Source organism: Carettochelys insculpta, chromosome 6 (assembly GCF_033958435.1).
Source record: "Carettochelys insculpta isolate YL-2023 chromosome 6, ASM3395843v1, whole genome shotgun sequence".
NCBI classification, from domain to species: Eukaryota; Metazoa; Chordata; order Testudines; family Carettochelyidae; genus Carettochelys; species Carettochelys insculpta.
The window spans coordinates 10,862,709-10,874,754 of record NC_134142.1 but is presented as its reverse complement, the minus strand read 5'-3'; the positions used below and the strand labels follow the sequence as shown (position 1 = coordinate 10,874,754).

At 44.7% G+C, this 12,046-nt stretch overlaps 1 protein-coding gene across 3 annotated transcripts in view; it reads right to left on the bottom strand.

Annotated features, from left to right (window-relative positions):
* The window catches only part of KTN1 (kinectin 1), a 111,073-nt gene that overhangs the window by 58,371 nt on the left and 40,656 nt on the right, over positions 1 to 12,046 (bottom strand). For all 3 annotated transcript variants that reach the window (XM_074996238.1, XM_074996240.1, XM_074996239.1), the window contains exons 2-5: positions 9,583 to 10,147; positions 7,473 to 7,610; positions 5,445 to 5,621; positions 343 to 473 (exon numbers count right to left, since the gene is read on the bottom strand). In XM_074996238.1, the coding sequence (XP_074852339.1) occupies positions 343 to 473; positions 5,445 to 5,621; positions 7,473 to 7,610; positions 9,583 to 10,105 (969 nt within the window). In that variant the 5' untranslated portion in view covers positions 10,106 to 10,147. The remainder of the gene's footprint in view (positions 1 to 342; positions 474 to 5,444; positions 5,622 to 7,472; positions 7,611 to 9,582; positions 10,148 to 12,046) is intronic.

Sequence of the window (12,046 nt, the reverse complement as noted above, 5' to 3'; positions counted from 1 at the left end):
ATGGGCCTGCCTTAACAGTGACTCCATCTTGTTGGTCTTGCCTTTTGAAACATATGCCTTTTTTCCCCAGACACATCCACATTCATTTTTACATGCCCATAACGTTAACTCTCAGCAGAATAAGCCTGTACTTAGTACATGAATACTGGGTATCATACTGATGGCTACCAGCTGACTTGTGTACACAAACACAATGCTGACTGACTGGAAAAAGGAGTTCTGGAGATGAACACAAGGCCTTCATGACAGAGCTGTTATTCAGGCAAGTCATATTTTCAGTCTAGCTGACTTGGCAGCGTCCTTTCCAAACACCTGTGTATTCAAGCGAAACAGAGTGCTCACCTTCTGCAAGGCATCCTGTATCACACTGGATTTCTCCTTTAGCAGCTCAACCACACTATGGACCTCATCTTCAGTGAAGACCATGTTCTTCATAGCCAAGAGAAAGTCTTTAAACTTTACTTCAGCATTTTCTAGAATTGAATTATAAGGACATTTACACAGGGGTGAATAGATATTCATTCACCTTCCTGCAAAATAATAAATTTACATGAGCACATTCACATGTATGCCAACATTTCAAAACTGAAATTCAGCAGCAAAGAATCTACTCCATAAAGACGATACGCTTTACATTTAGAATGGAATCTGACAAGGAAGCCTACCGGTTGACCCTTTGGAATATAGTTCTAATGGAACAGCTATCATTATTTGCAAGCTGAGGACAAATTATCAAGAAGTCACCAGCAACAAAAAAAAAAACAAAAAAAAAAAAACCACACACAACCAGTCCATAGATTTAGGAGTGTATTAGGTACGAGACTCTTCAGGATACAAGACACCAACTTACATCTAGTTTTCAATTCAAAGGTGTTGCTGCAGAGAGGGCTGGGGGCAGTGCTCTCTCCCTGCTACAGACCCAGGACAGCCTGCTCCCCAAACCCCTCATTGCCAGCCCCATTCCAGAGCTCTCAACCCTCTGCCCCACCCTGATCTCCCCCACACCTCCCAGTCACCAACTCCATACTGGTGCACACAACAAAATTAATTCCATACATGCCGTAAACAATCAGAAAAAACGTTGCACATGTCCTATATTCAATATAGGGAAATATGGTCACCCTAAATGGTTCATTTCCAGATTAAAAATGACAGAAGGCATCTAGCAGCAGGAAAACAACCTGATTTAATGTGGATAAAACATACCAGTCAAATGCAGTTTCTCTTAGTTTGGATGTTACCAACAGAGTTTTGAAAAATCTACTACACCCATAGAAATTTTAGTGACATTTCACATGAAGTTCTGGCTTATCCAGTACACTCACCGAACATCAATTAGCACAGAATCAGCGGAGAAATTTTTGTGAGCAACTTTGGAAAGGAAGGAGATATAAAGAATAGCAATGCATCCAAACCGACTCCCCCAAAAGTGTTTTAAAGATTTGACACATGCATTTAGATACGAATCAAATCTAAACCAGCTTCCTTTTACTGTCACCAAAGCGGGAGAAGCACAGGTGCCAAAAGAAATCAGTTTTGCCAGCACTCGAGAAATTACCTCGAAAGAACGAGTCATTGAATAACAAAATCCTGAAACCCACAGACCAGGCGAAAATGTTGAACAAATGTAGTTATCTGCTCTATTCAGCAGATAAACCCACATTGGCCTTGACTACAGGCCCTCATATCAAGAAGGAACTAGATTTGAGGCCCTCAGTAATGCTGTTATCCTGGGATCAAATTCCAAAATCCCTGACGGGCAGAAATCAAGTAGGTTAAAGATGTTGCAGGAAGAGAAGAACTTGGCTCAAAGCAACATGTACGTGGTGCTCTGCAAATCCAGGAAAACCTTGCCCCCATGCCCAAGCAGCTTAGAACTGAAATAGGGGAAGGTTTCTAAATTAGGTGGACAAATCCCCGACGACGGAAGAATTAGCCACCTTTGAATTACATTCACAGGAGTTCAGTAGAAAGGGATGGGTACGACTGACAAGCCTCCCTGCAGTATTTCCCAGCTGTGGGGAGGACACATAGAAGGAAAAAGGAAAGGAGAGGAACTGTACCATTCTAGGGCTCCAGTTTAAGTCCCTGGAAAGTCTCCAGGATCCTTTTGGTTTTATATTTAAAAGTTCCTTCACATAAAAACCACATAAAACACACAGTGCACTGCCAACTCACTAGTTAGAAGGACATCAGGAGACTGATCCTTTTTTACAGGCTCGACTAAGGGGTCACCACCTCACTCTCAGATTCCCAACATCCCCCTCCATCACCGCTCCCACATTTGAAGGTTACGTTTCAGAGCTCGGCAGTGTCAATGGGCTTCTTTGAGTCTTTCGTGTTTTATGCCTAATAGTGCACTGGCTTTGCTCAGAGTACATTCATCCCTTGCTATACAAGCACAACTGGTTCCCAGCTTTCTGGGTGAAGGTGAAAACTCATAAGAGGGACATTAAATTCCATTAAAATATGCGTAAAAGCCTCTGGTTCCGAGTGCTTGGCATGGCAGCACGTAGCGCTGCATCTGAAAGGTAAATTAACCTAGGGTTGGGGACATGAGTGGGAGGAAGGGTTAAAACATGGTGGTGGGTTGGGTCTGTGGGGGGCTGGGGTTCAGGCTGCTGCAGGTTGGGTCTCTGGGGCCAGTGGGGTGGGGGTTTAGCCTGCAGCGTTTCGGGCGCGTGGGGCCAGGGCGGTCAGCTGCAGCAGGTTGGAGCCACGGGGAGGGCATAAGGCTTGCATTAGCAGAGGGAATTCACTCGTCCAGTGAGCAAAAGGTAAGTATGCGTGTCCCTCGTTTAGCAAGTACTCATAAATAAAGTACTCGTTTAAGGAGGGATGTGTACACATTATTTAAACTAAGGGGTGGAGAGTATGTAAACAGACAGGTTTCCAGGACCCCCAAACTCCAGGAGCGGGCTGTCAGAAAGCTTGTGGGTTCCAACAAAGGGCTGAGTGTCAGTCAGCGTCTAACAGATTTACATGGAATGAGACTCGCAGTTCTCTCATAAACTCTCTTAGGGCCAGAGAGCTTCCACGCACAGCAGGAAGTCAGCATGAGAACTGAGTGCCTTACCCAGAATGGTTTTTTTAAAAAAAAAAAAAGATCACAACTGTAAAAGCAATTCCCTGAGGCCATCAAAAAGCCCAGAAGACTGAGGATTCTCAGAGATGAAGGGAGGGGAGGATTGGGATTAATAGGATTCCTGTCTGAATAATTTAAACAAATCTATGCTGACGGTGCTGAAGATTGAGTTAAACATTCTCTCTCCAGCTCAACAGATTAAAGTAACTTCCACACACAATGGAGGTAGTAAACTGATTACATTAGCTTTTGCTACATTACTTTCATCAGCTGTCCCATTTTTAAAGGGAAATTCCCATATTTAAACACTCCCGCAGATATCCCTACCTTTAAAAAAAGAAATGGCTAAATCGTCTGGCATTTTCGGTCTCCCCCATCCCATCAGTAGTGGTGGGTCCAACTGCTGGCTAGATCCTTGCTCGCCAGCCGCCCAGCCACCAGCAGCGTCTGGGGGGCCCAGAGGCTGGACGATGGGGTGAGTGTGCAAGGTGGATGATCAGGAAGAGTTGCAGCATGAAGGGCCAGCTGCTCCCCTGTCTGTCTGTCCAAGCAGCCCTGCTGCGTGCCAGCTCTGGGCCAGTAGACTTCCCCCAGCAGCCAGGTTCCCTGCCTGCACCAGCTGATTGCAGCAGTGGGTGGTTACACGCATGCACAATGCCTGGGGTGCACACCGGGGGGGGGTCCATATGCACCCCCCACCCACCACCGTGAGCACCACACTGCTTCTGGTGAGTGCGGGGGTGGCCCTGCCCCTCTCCCAAAGCGAGGCAGCCTGAGAGCAGCTCGAGCCGCACTGCTCTGGAGGAGGGGTGCGACCACCCCCACGCTCACCAGAAGCAGTGGGAAGGGGCAGGGGCTGATGGGAATTGAGGGGGGCACATGGCCACTACCCCCTGGAGCTCCCCTCACTAGTCACTGGTTGTGTGTCACCTCTGCTCCACACCCATCCGCCCTTTACAGGCTTCCCCTCTTGCTGTCTTCTCCCTGCCAGGCCCCCCTCCCTGCCCCTCTGCTGCTCCTCCACAATAGGCTGCCCATTCTCAGCACGACATGGAGAACCAGCCCCTGGTCGGACCTCTCAGCTCACCAACAGCCTGGGTGGCTGGCTCCTTCCGTCCCCACTGCCTCTGCCTGGGCTGGCACCCAGGGAAAGCCCAAGACCTTCTAAGCCCAAGGCGATGGCCAGGAGGAGCCAAGGCCTGCACCACCGAAGCCCCACGCACAGAAGTCACAGGCAAGCTTCTCTGCCCTCAGCTAAGCTTCAAGTCACAGGCAGAAGCTACTTCCAGCCTGTTGACTCCCTGACCAGGCACGTCCCCTGAGCACTCAGGCAGCTACCCAGGTGAGACTGAGGTGATGCCCAGGTGACCAGAAGAACATCTACAACCACTTACAGCCGGAAGCATGTTTCTATGGCAGTGCACATCTGTACAGGCCTTAGTGCACATAAAATTTATTCTGCCCCTGGGTGGAAAAAAGGGCACACTGCCAGGCAGAGGCAACTGGCGGCCTTTTCACATACAGCCCCCAACCTAGGTCCTGACCACATGGGCTGATCCTCCCCCTAGGCACCTGCTCCTGCTGAGCTCTCTGTCTGGCTGGGTTCACTGAAGCCACTGCAGTCATGTTCCCCGGACCCAGGTGCTCACTGCACCCCTGGGAATAAGTATCTTCCTGCTGTAAACCACGGGTTAGCTGGGTTATGTCGGTGACCAGCAGCAGCTTGGAGCTGTGTCTGCTTGTTATACATTGTTGGAGGTGTTACACAGCGTGGGAGGGAAAGGCCAACCTGCTTATTGCCACAGGGGACTGGGGGACCAGGAGGGAAGAGATGACCTCTAGAAAACACAATCCAGGTCATCCTTACCCTCGAATCCCCATTTCCCTCCAGCGCAGTACTGAAAGGCTGCTCCTTGCCATGTTCTGGTGTGAACCCCAACTGGAGTCTGGGGAAGGAGAGCCTGTGACTTTTTGTGGCCCCCTAACATGCTGGCTTGAGAAGATGCGGAGCCAAGCACCAGCACAGGTGGGCCCGTCTCAGGTGTCCAGCCAGTCATGGAGAGTAGAGAACACAGAGTGGGGAGGTTAGATCAGGTTGGCCAGTCACCCCTATTCCCATGTGAGTGAGGTGTATGGGAAAGTCTGCGTGTCACCTCCTCTCATGCAAACCTTGAAGATAAGAAGGTAAATAAAAGACTCCAGCTCCTCAGTATTTCTCATCAGCAGGAGCTCAACCAACTTGATGTTAATTTGAACATTTGCGGTCTACAGTGCTGACTGACTGCCCTTGACCTCACTTGAAGAGGAATCATTTTACCCAGTGTCCCACGTTCAGCATAGGGAAATCTGGTCACCCTACCTTTATCCGTTTCATTCTTCAATTTCTTAGCAGTGCTTTTCTGGATCCCCTCAGTTGTGTCTTGTTTTGCCACATCAGCCACTTCTTTCTTTTCCACCAAAGGGTTTAGATCAGCGTTATCCATCAAAGGGATGTAAGTAGTTGCATGAATAAGAGGCTCGTCCACCAAAGCTGAAACTAAAGTTCCATGGCATGCGTTCATGTCACACAAGTTATCGTGAGTTTCCAAACTTAAGCATATCATGTGAGAAAGATGGGTGAAAAGACATATGGTTCCCTTTCAAGGCTTTGTAAGCTAGAGTTTCATATATCATATTATCTACCACAGCTATACTTTAGTTACTCATTTGCTAATCAAATTAGTATCACTAAAGCAATGATTTAAGGATCTAATTTACGTTTGTCAATATTGCCTGGTAGCACTTGACCAGCAAATAAACTAAGACTCATAGTCCAACTCTCATTTCACTTTAATGAAATACCCCCATGTAACTTTGAGGATTGACTTCCTACGGCTGCAACAGCGATAGTGTGTTCAACATTAACAGTTTAAAACTGGGGGGTGGGGAGATTGTGAAGTATTGCTCTATTTTACACCCAATACCCGCATGCAGGTTATCCCCATAAGCAAACTAATCAGTTTAGGCAAAGTACGCTAGGGACAGTAAATGGGCCTAGTACCCTTGGAGACTGAAGTCAATTTTACTAAACTAGCCAGTATTTTGCAACAGCAAGATTATAGTAGCGTCTAGACATAAGTGATCAGAGCACCATAGTGATACTAGGCCATGTATAAATCCAGGCAGGATCATCATAGCCATTTTCCCCCACCATTTTAGTTGAACTGTCGATAATCCTCTAGGGATGGAGGGATGGAGATTGTACCATCTCTCTAGGTAATGCATTCCAGTGCTTCACCACCCTCCTGGTAAAGTAGTTTTTCCTAATACCCAACCTACTCCTCTCCTTCTGTAACTTTAGACCATTGCTCCTTGTTCTGCCATATGTCACCACTGAAAAGAGTTTCTCTCCATCCTCTTCAGAGCTCCCCTTCAGGAAGTTGAAGGCTGCTATTAAATCACCCCTTCCTTCAGTCTTCTCTTCTGCAGACTAAATAAGCCCAAATCCCTCAGCCTCTCCTCATCGGTCATGTGCTCCAGCCCCTTAATTATTTTTGTTGCCCTCCGCTGAACCTCCTCCAGCACATCCACATCCTTTTTATACTGCGGGGTCCAAAACTGGACACAGTACTCCAGATGTGGCCTCACCAGTGCTGAATAGAGGGGAAAAACAACTTCTCTAGATCTGCTCAAAATGCTCCTCCTAAGGCACCCCAACATGCTGTTAGCCTTCTTGGCTATAAGGGCACACTGTTTGCTCACACTCAGCCTTTCATCCAGTTAACTGTAAGGTCTGCCCTCCCTGAGGGAGGTCAATGAGAGTGTTTCTCCCATTGGCCTCCGACTCCCCATGAGAGCAGGAGTACAAGGAGTTGACTGCAGACCCCAGAGAGATCAATTTTGTGCATCTTTCCCCGAATCAGAAAAATATCAGACTCCGGGAGATTGACCCTTTTGCCCAGGAAGCATAGACATGCTCTTTGTCTCAGTGCCATTGGGTAGCAATGAATACCACTGGCTTGTGTGTTTAAAACAACAATCAAGTCCCTTTTATCAGTTTTAAATAGGTTGCTTTTCAGTTTCACTCCCTGTCCCTTTGAGACATCCTAGGAGAGAAAGTGCATAGAAGTCTTGGGGGTAACTGAAATTTGAAGAAGACTTCCTAATGACTTCTGCCTAAAGCTAGGTCACTTTTTAAGCCTAATACCCCAATTTGAATAATTTTTAATTGGAAGGAAATCAAAAGGGCTTTGCCCTCTAAAACTCCTACTTTTTGATTAGAAAAAAATATTCTCTTCCCAATCTTAGGGAAAGTAAATTGGTTGCGTTACTCCAGTGTACACCCATTTACATAGCTCAAATATCATTAGCTGGTGTTAAGAACCAGTACTACCGTATTTCATCTCACCACTGTCGATTTTTTGTTTCTTTGTAGAAACTTTCTTCTTTCCTGATCCACTTTCGTGTTTTATCTCATGCTGGAACAGCAGTGGGTCTTGTTTTTTGGTAGGAGATAGAAGTGACTCATTCTTTGAATCCTGGTCATCTACAAAAGGGATATCAAAGAGACATGCATGTCTCTATTTACTAAGACCTGCATGAACAATGAAACTGCAATAAGTCATTCCAGAGAGAAGATGTTCTCCCCTAAACTTGAATCAGAATTTAAAAGTTCTGCATGCATAAGTAATAAAGCCAAGGTAAGCTCCAAGACTATACAGGATTGTAGCCAATGTAGCAGTAATGTCACCACACCCGATATTTTCAGACACAGGGAATTAAACAAGCAAGCAGAACACAGAGCAGTGAAACCAAAGTACAAATCAATTTGCATTATCCAGTTTTAACAATTCCAATCAAGATGCGTTGCTGCAGAAAAGCAAAATCCATCACCTTTGTTACACAAGTTCTCATTTTCCTCAACTACTTCCTGCTGCCCCCTTAAACAAATTAAGCAGAAAATAATGTTCTATATTATATAACTATCCCTTTTAAGATTGCTTTTAATAGACGCTCCGTTCTCTTTTTGGAGAAAGTACACTTGGTGATCTTCCCGTCAAAACTGGAACACACGGTGGGGTTATGGTATTAGTCTCAGTAACCCAAAGACAAAAGTCAGCTGTGGTTACCCTCAAAAAAAAAAAAAAAAAGAGTCTTTTCAAACTATTTCCTAGCCATGCCCACAAAGACAGCTTCTTAAAAGATCTGAACACCCACACTGCAGGAGTTAGTACATCTGCTTTACTATTCTAAACCACAAGCCAAAGATGTCTGTTTTTTTCACTCCCTGTGCCTAACAGGTTATAGATGCACATAAAAAGGCCAGGACCTCAATTATTTTGAATTAGTTTCAAGACCTGAGTTTTTTTTTAAACTATTCTACATATTTGAGCAATTATAGTTAACACATTTAATGTACTAATTTTTGCTACCTCAATAATATGAATAAAAAAACAAGCCAACCTACAGTCAGAAGATGTCCCTGCCTTCTGCAGGAAGTTTCTACACCAGGAATCAGCTACCTTTGCGATGCGGAGAGCCAAATTTTGACCTTTTGACCTGTGTACAGCCCAAGTTACCAACATAAATTAAGCTGCAGAGCTTTGCCGTTTAGCTGGTGATTGCTAGCATTAGCTGGTCTTTTGTTAACCTACAGGCAGCCTGGCTTTGACCAAGCTCCCAGCTCCATGCAGGAGGGAGGGAGGGACAGGGCTAAGCTCCTGCCTTGCATGCTGATGAAAACTGGCTTACGTGCTGCTCTCAGCATGCATGCTGGGGATTGGTGACCCCGATCTACACTCTAGTAACTCAGATTAGTCAGAATGGTTTTACCAGTTTCTTTTCTAGCTCCCAGTATAGTTTATTACAAGTTTTCTAATTCCTTCAATCCCAGGATACCCAGTCAGTGGAAAGAGCTCTCATTTCAAGTATCTGACTTTGCGGTATGCAACTTACATAAAAATCCTGCTACTTAGAGCAAAGTGCATTGACAGAGGATGCAGGACTTTATGTGTGTGTGTTGCCCTTGGAGTGGCTGGTCCATGCTAACGTTTGCAGTGGAGTTGCAGCCATGTTGAGATACACAAGCTGAGCAAGTTGGCCCAATTAAAAATATATATATATATTTTATCTCATTCGCTTGATCTCATGTCCTAGGGTCTCACTCTGGGATAGCATGATGCCAGAGCATTTCTAGCAGATCTAGCTTTCCTGCCATCTTTGAGGTAATCAAGCCTTTAACAGCTTGAAGGCCAATTTAGCGAAGCTACAGAACAAAGAGTTAAGAGAAAAAGTAGTTCTACTTCTCACTATTTTGGGGGACAGGAAGCCTTGTGGGTGGAAGACTTTTTGCCATATTCCATCTGGTGGTAAAGTTAAAAAAAAAAAAAAACCACTTAAACAGTGAACTTTTACCCAATGAAGAACTGGTAAAAAACTGTCCTCACAACTAAATACGTTGCCTTGCTACAGGCAGAACACAGTTTTGGCATGCAAGTTAGCTAGGGAACACGAGATACCAGTTCCATTCTTTGGCTTCTTCTGTCCTGGTTTCTTCTTTGATCCTGCTGCTTCAGAGGGAGGAGTGGGCTGTTTTGTAACAGGAAGAGGTTCAATTTTCTTGCCCATGGGCTTGGATCCTTCCGATTCCTTAGCCACGTGCTCCTCTTGTGCAGTCTTGTGTTTCTTCTCCTTCTTCTTCCGTTCCCTAACACCGCTCGGAGTTTCTGCCAAACCCAAGGGAACAGGAACAATGTGCTCCTCATCTCCAATCAGGGCATCCGACAGCTTAAACTCCCGCGGTGTGCTTTCAGAATCTGACTCATGGAGGTTCCCGTTCTGAGCTTCTCTCTTTTTGTTCTTTTTCTTTTCAGTTTTCTTCTTATCCGTCTTAGAAGGCAGAAACTTTTGATCCCTCTTCTGTTTCGCAAGGACTTCATCATATAATGTTTCTTTCATGAAGAGCCAGAAGAAGAGGAAGATGACTGTGATAACCACTGAAGGAATGAGGATGATAAAATAAGTAGTCTCGTAAAACTCCATTGTGCTTTTCTGAACTACTTCCAAAAAAAAAAAAAAAAAAATCTAAGGACAAAAAGAACAAACAAGAATTAGTTGCAGATCAGGTTCTCCAGATTCTTCAATTACTACTGTTTTATAGAAAGTTTTCATATAGCAGTCTTAGAAGTAATTAATATTTACTCCTTAAATGCAAATCTAAAAAACTACGTCAAGAAAATTTCTGGCATGAGTTCTCCTGGGATAAATCACCTCTCTGAAGTTCTTAGTCTGTACAGGAAAGCTTTATTGCTTGTTACACTAGCATCCATTATTTTGGGATGTCTCCCAGAGCCATCTGATTTTCAGGAATTTACATAAGGTAAATTCCCAGAATAATCACCACAAAGCACTTCAAAACCCATTCAGAAAGAACCAAATCAACAGGATAGTTGTCAGTGACAGAGTCAACCCTCCATGCAAACCTTTTGCAAAAAAGTCACACCACATTTGTTTTAGCCAAGATAAACCAAATTTCAGCATACTACAGCCAAATTGGTGTTAGAAGTGAATGAAACTGACGAGGAAGGAGAAAAAACAAGGCCTAAATCTTAGTCTTAATCAACTGTTTGAATTTTCCTCCCAAAACAGGTTATTTAGTCTCAAAACCAAGTCTTCAAAACTTGCAAATTCAACTCAAAGGGACCATGTTTTCCCATTATCTTAGCTGCCCTTGTCACCACAGGCAAACATCCTGAGCAAACCTTATGGTATTATGATAAACTTTAGTGAATTAAGTTAAACCTAGGTGACTGGCTGAGTACCTTTGGAATCCATCGGATTAAAAATTTAATTGTGTATGTGTTATTGTAAAAGCATATGTAACTCAGACTCATAGGGCTGGAAGGGACCTCAGGAGGTCATCTGGTCCAGCCCCCTGCTTCAAGTAGGATCAACCCCCACTAAGTCATCCCAGTCAGGACCTTGTGAAGCCGGGACTTAACCTCGAGGGATGGAGAATACACCATGTCTCTAGGCAATGCGTTCCAATGCTTCACCACCCTCCTGGTGAAGTAGTTTTTCCTAATATCTAACCTACACCTCTCCCTCTTTAGCTTCAGGCCATTACTCCTTGTTCTGCCATCTGACACCATCCCCCTCGCACAGGAAGTGGATGTTAACATAATTCCTCCAGTTCTCAGTCCATGTGAAGCCCCTGCTGCAAAGGTTCACAAACGCTTGTTCAAACATGTTTGAAATCTATGCAAGTGTCCTAACAAGAAGTTACCAGGAAATTTTTATTTTCTTTGCACTGGGAGTCACAACAGGTCATTGTCTCCACCAGGGCCAACAGCTTCCAGGGGCCCTGGGGTTAGGTAGGAGGGGCCCTGGCTCGTCATCTCCAGAAGGAGCAGGGCTAAAAGCAGGTGTGTTTAGGACACCACCATGCTCCCTTAGAGCCACCTATGGAGTGGTTGCACAGCAGAATTTGGAACCTACAAACAATGTCTCTCTTTCCAGGAACATGTGACTGCAAGTGCTTGTTGATCCACCCTGGCTTCCTATTCATTACCAGTTAGAATTATACTTGCTGATTTTTTCCATAAAGCCCCGAAGAGGCAGAGGCCTCACCCATAAGAAGGAGCGAGTTACACATATTGTAAAATGAGTTCACCCAACAGTTAGGTGATCTCCATAACAAAATAAATACAAGTGAACAACACAAATTGAGACAATTTGAGAGAAATCTGAGATTAAAACTGATTTTTTAATCCAGTTTCTCAGAGAAAGTTGACCCTCATAAAATGCAGCATTGGGAATTTCAAGAAGGTTTGCTCCTTTTTTGGAAAAAAAAGGGGGAGATTTTGAAAGTTGGTCTTAAAATACGGACACTCATTTGAGCTTTACCTATGATGTAGCTACAGTTATGCTTTAATACCCCCTTCTTGTTTCAGCATATGAGACAAATTAGTTCACTTGAAGAAA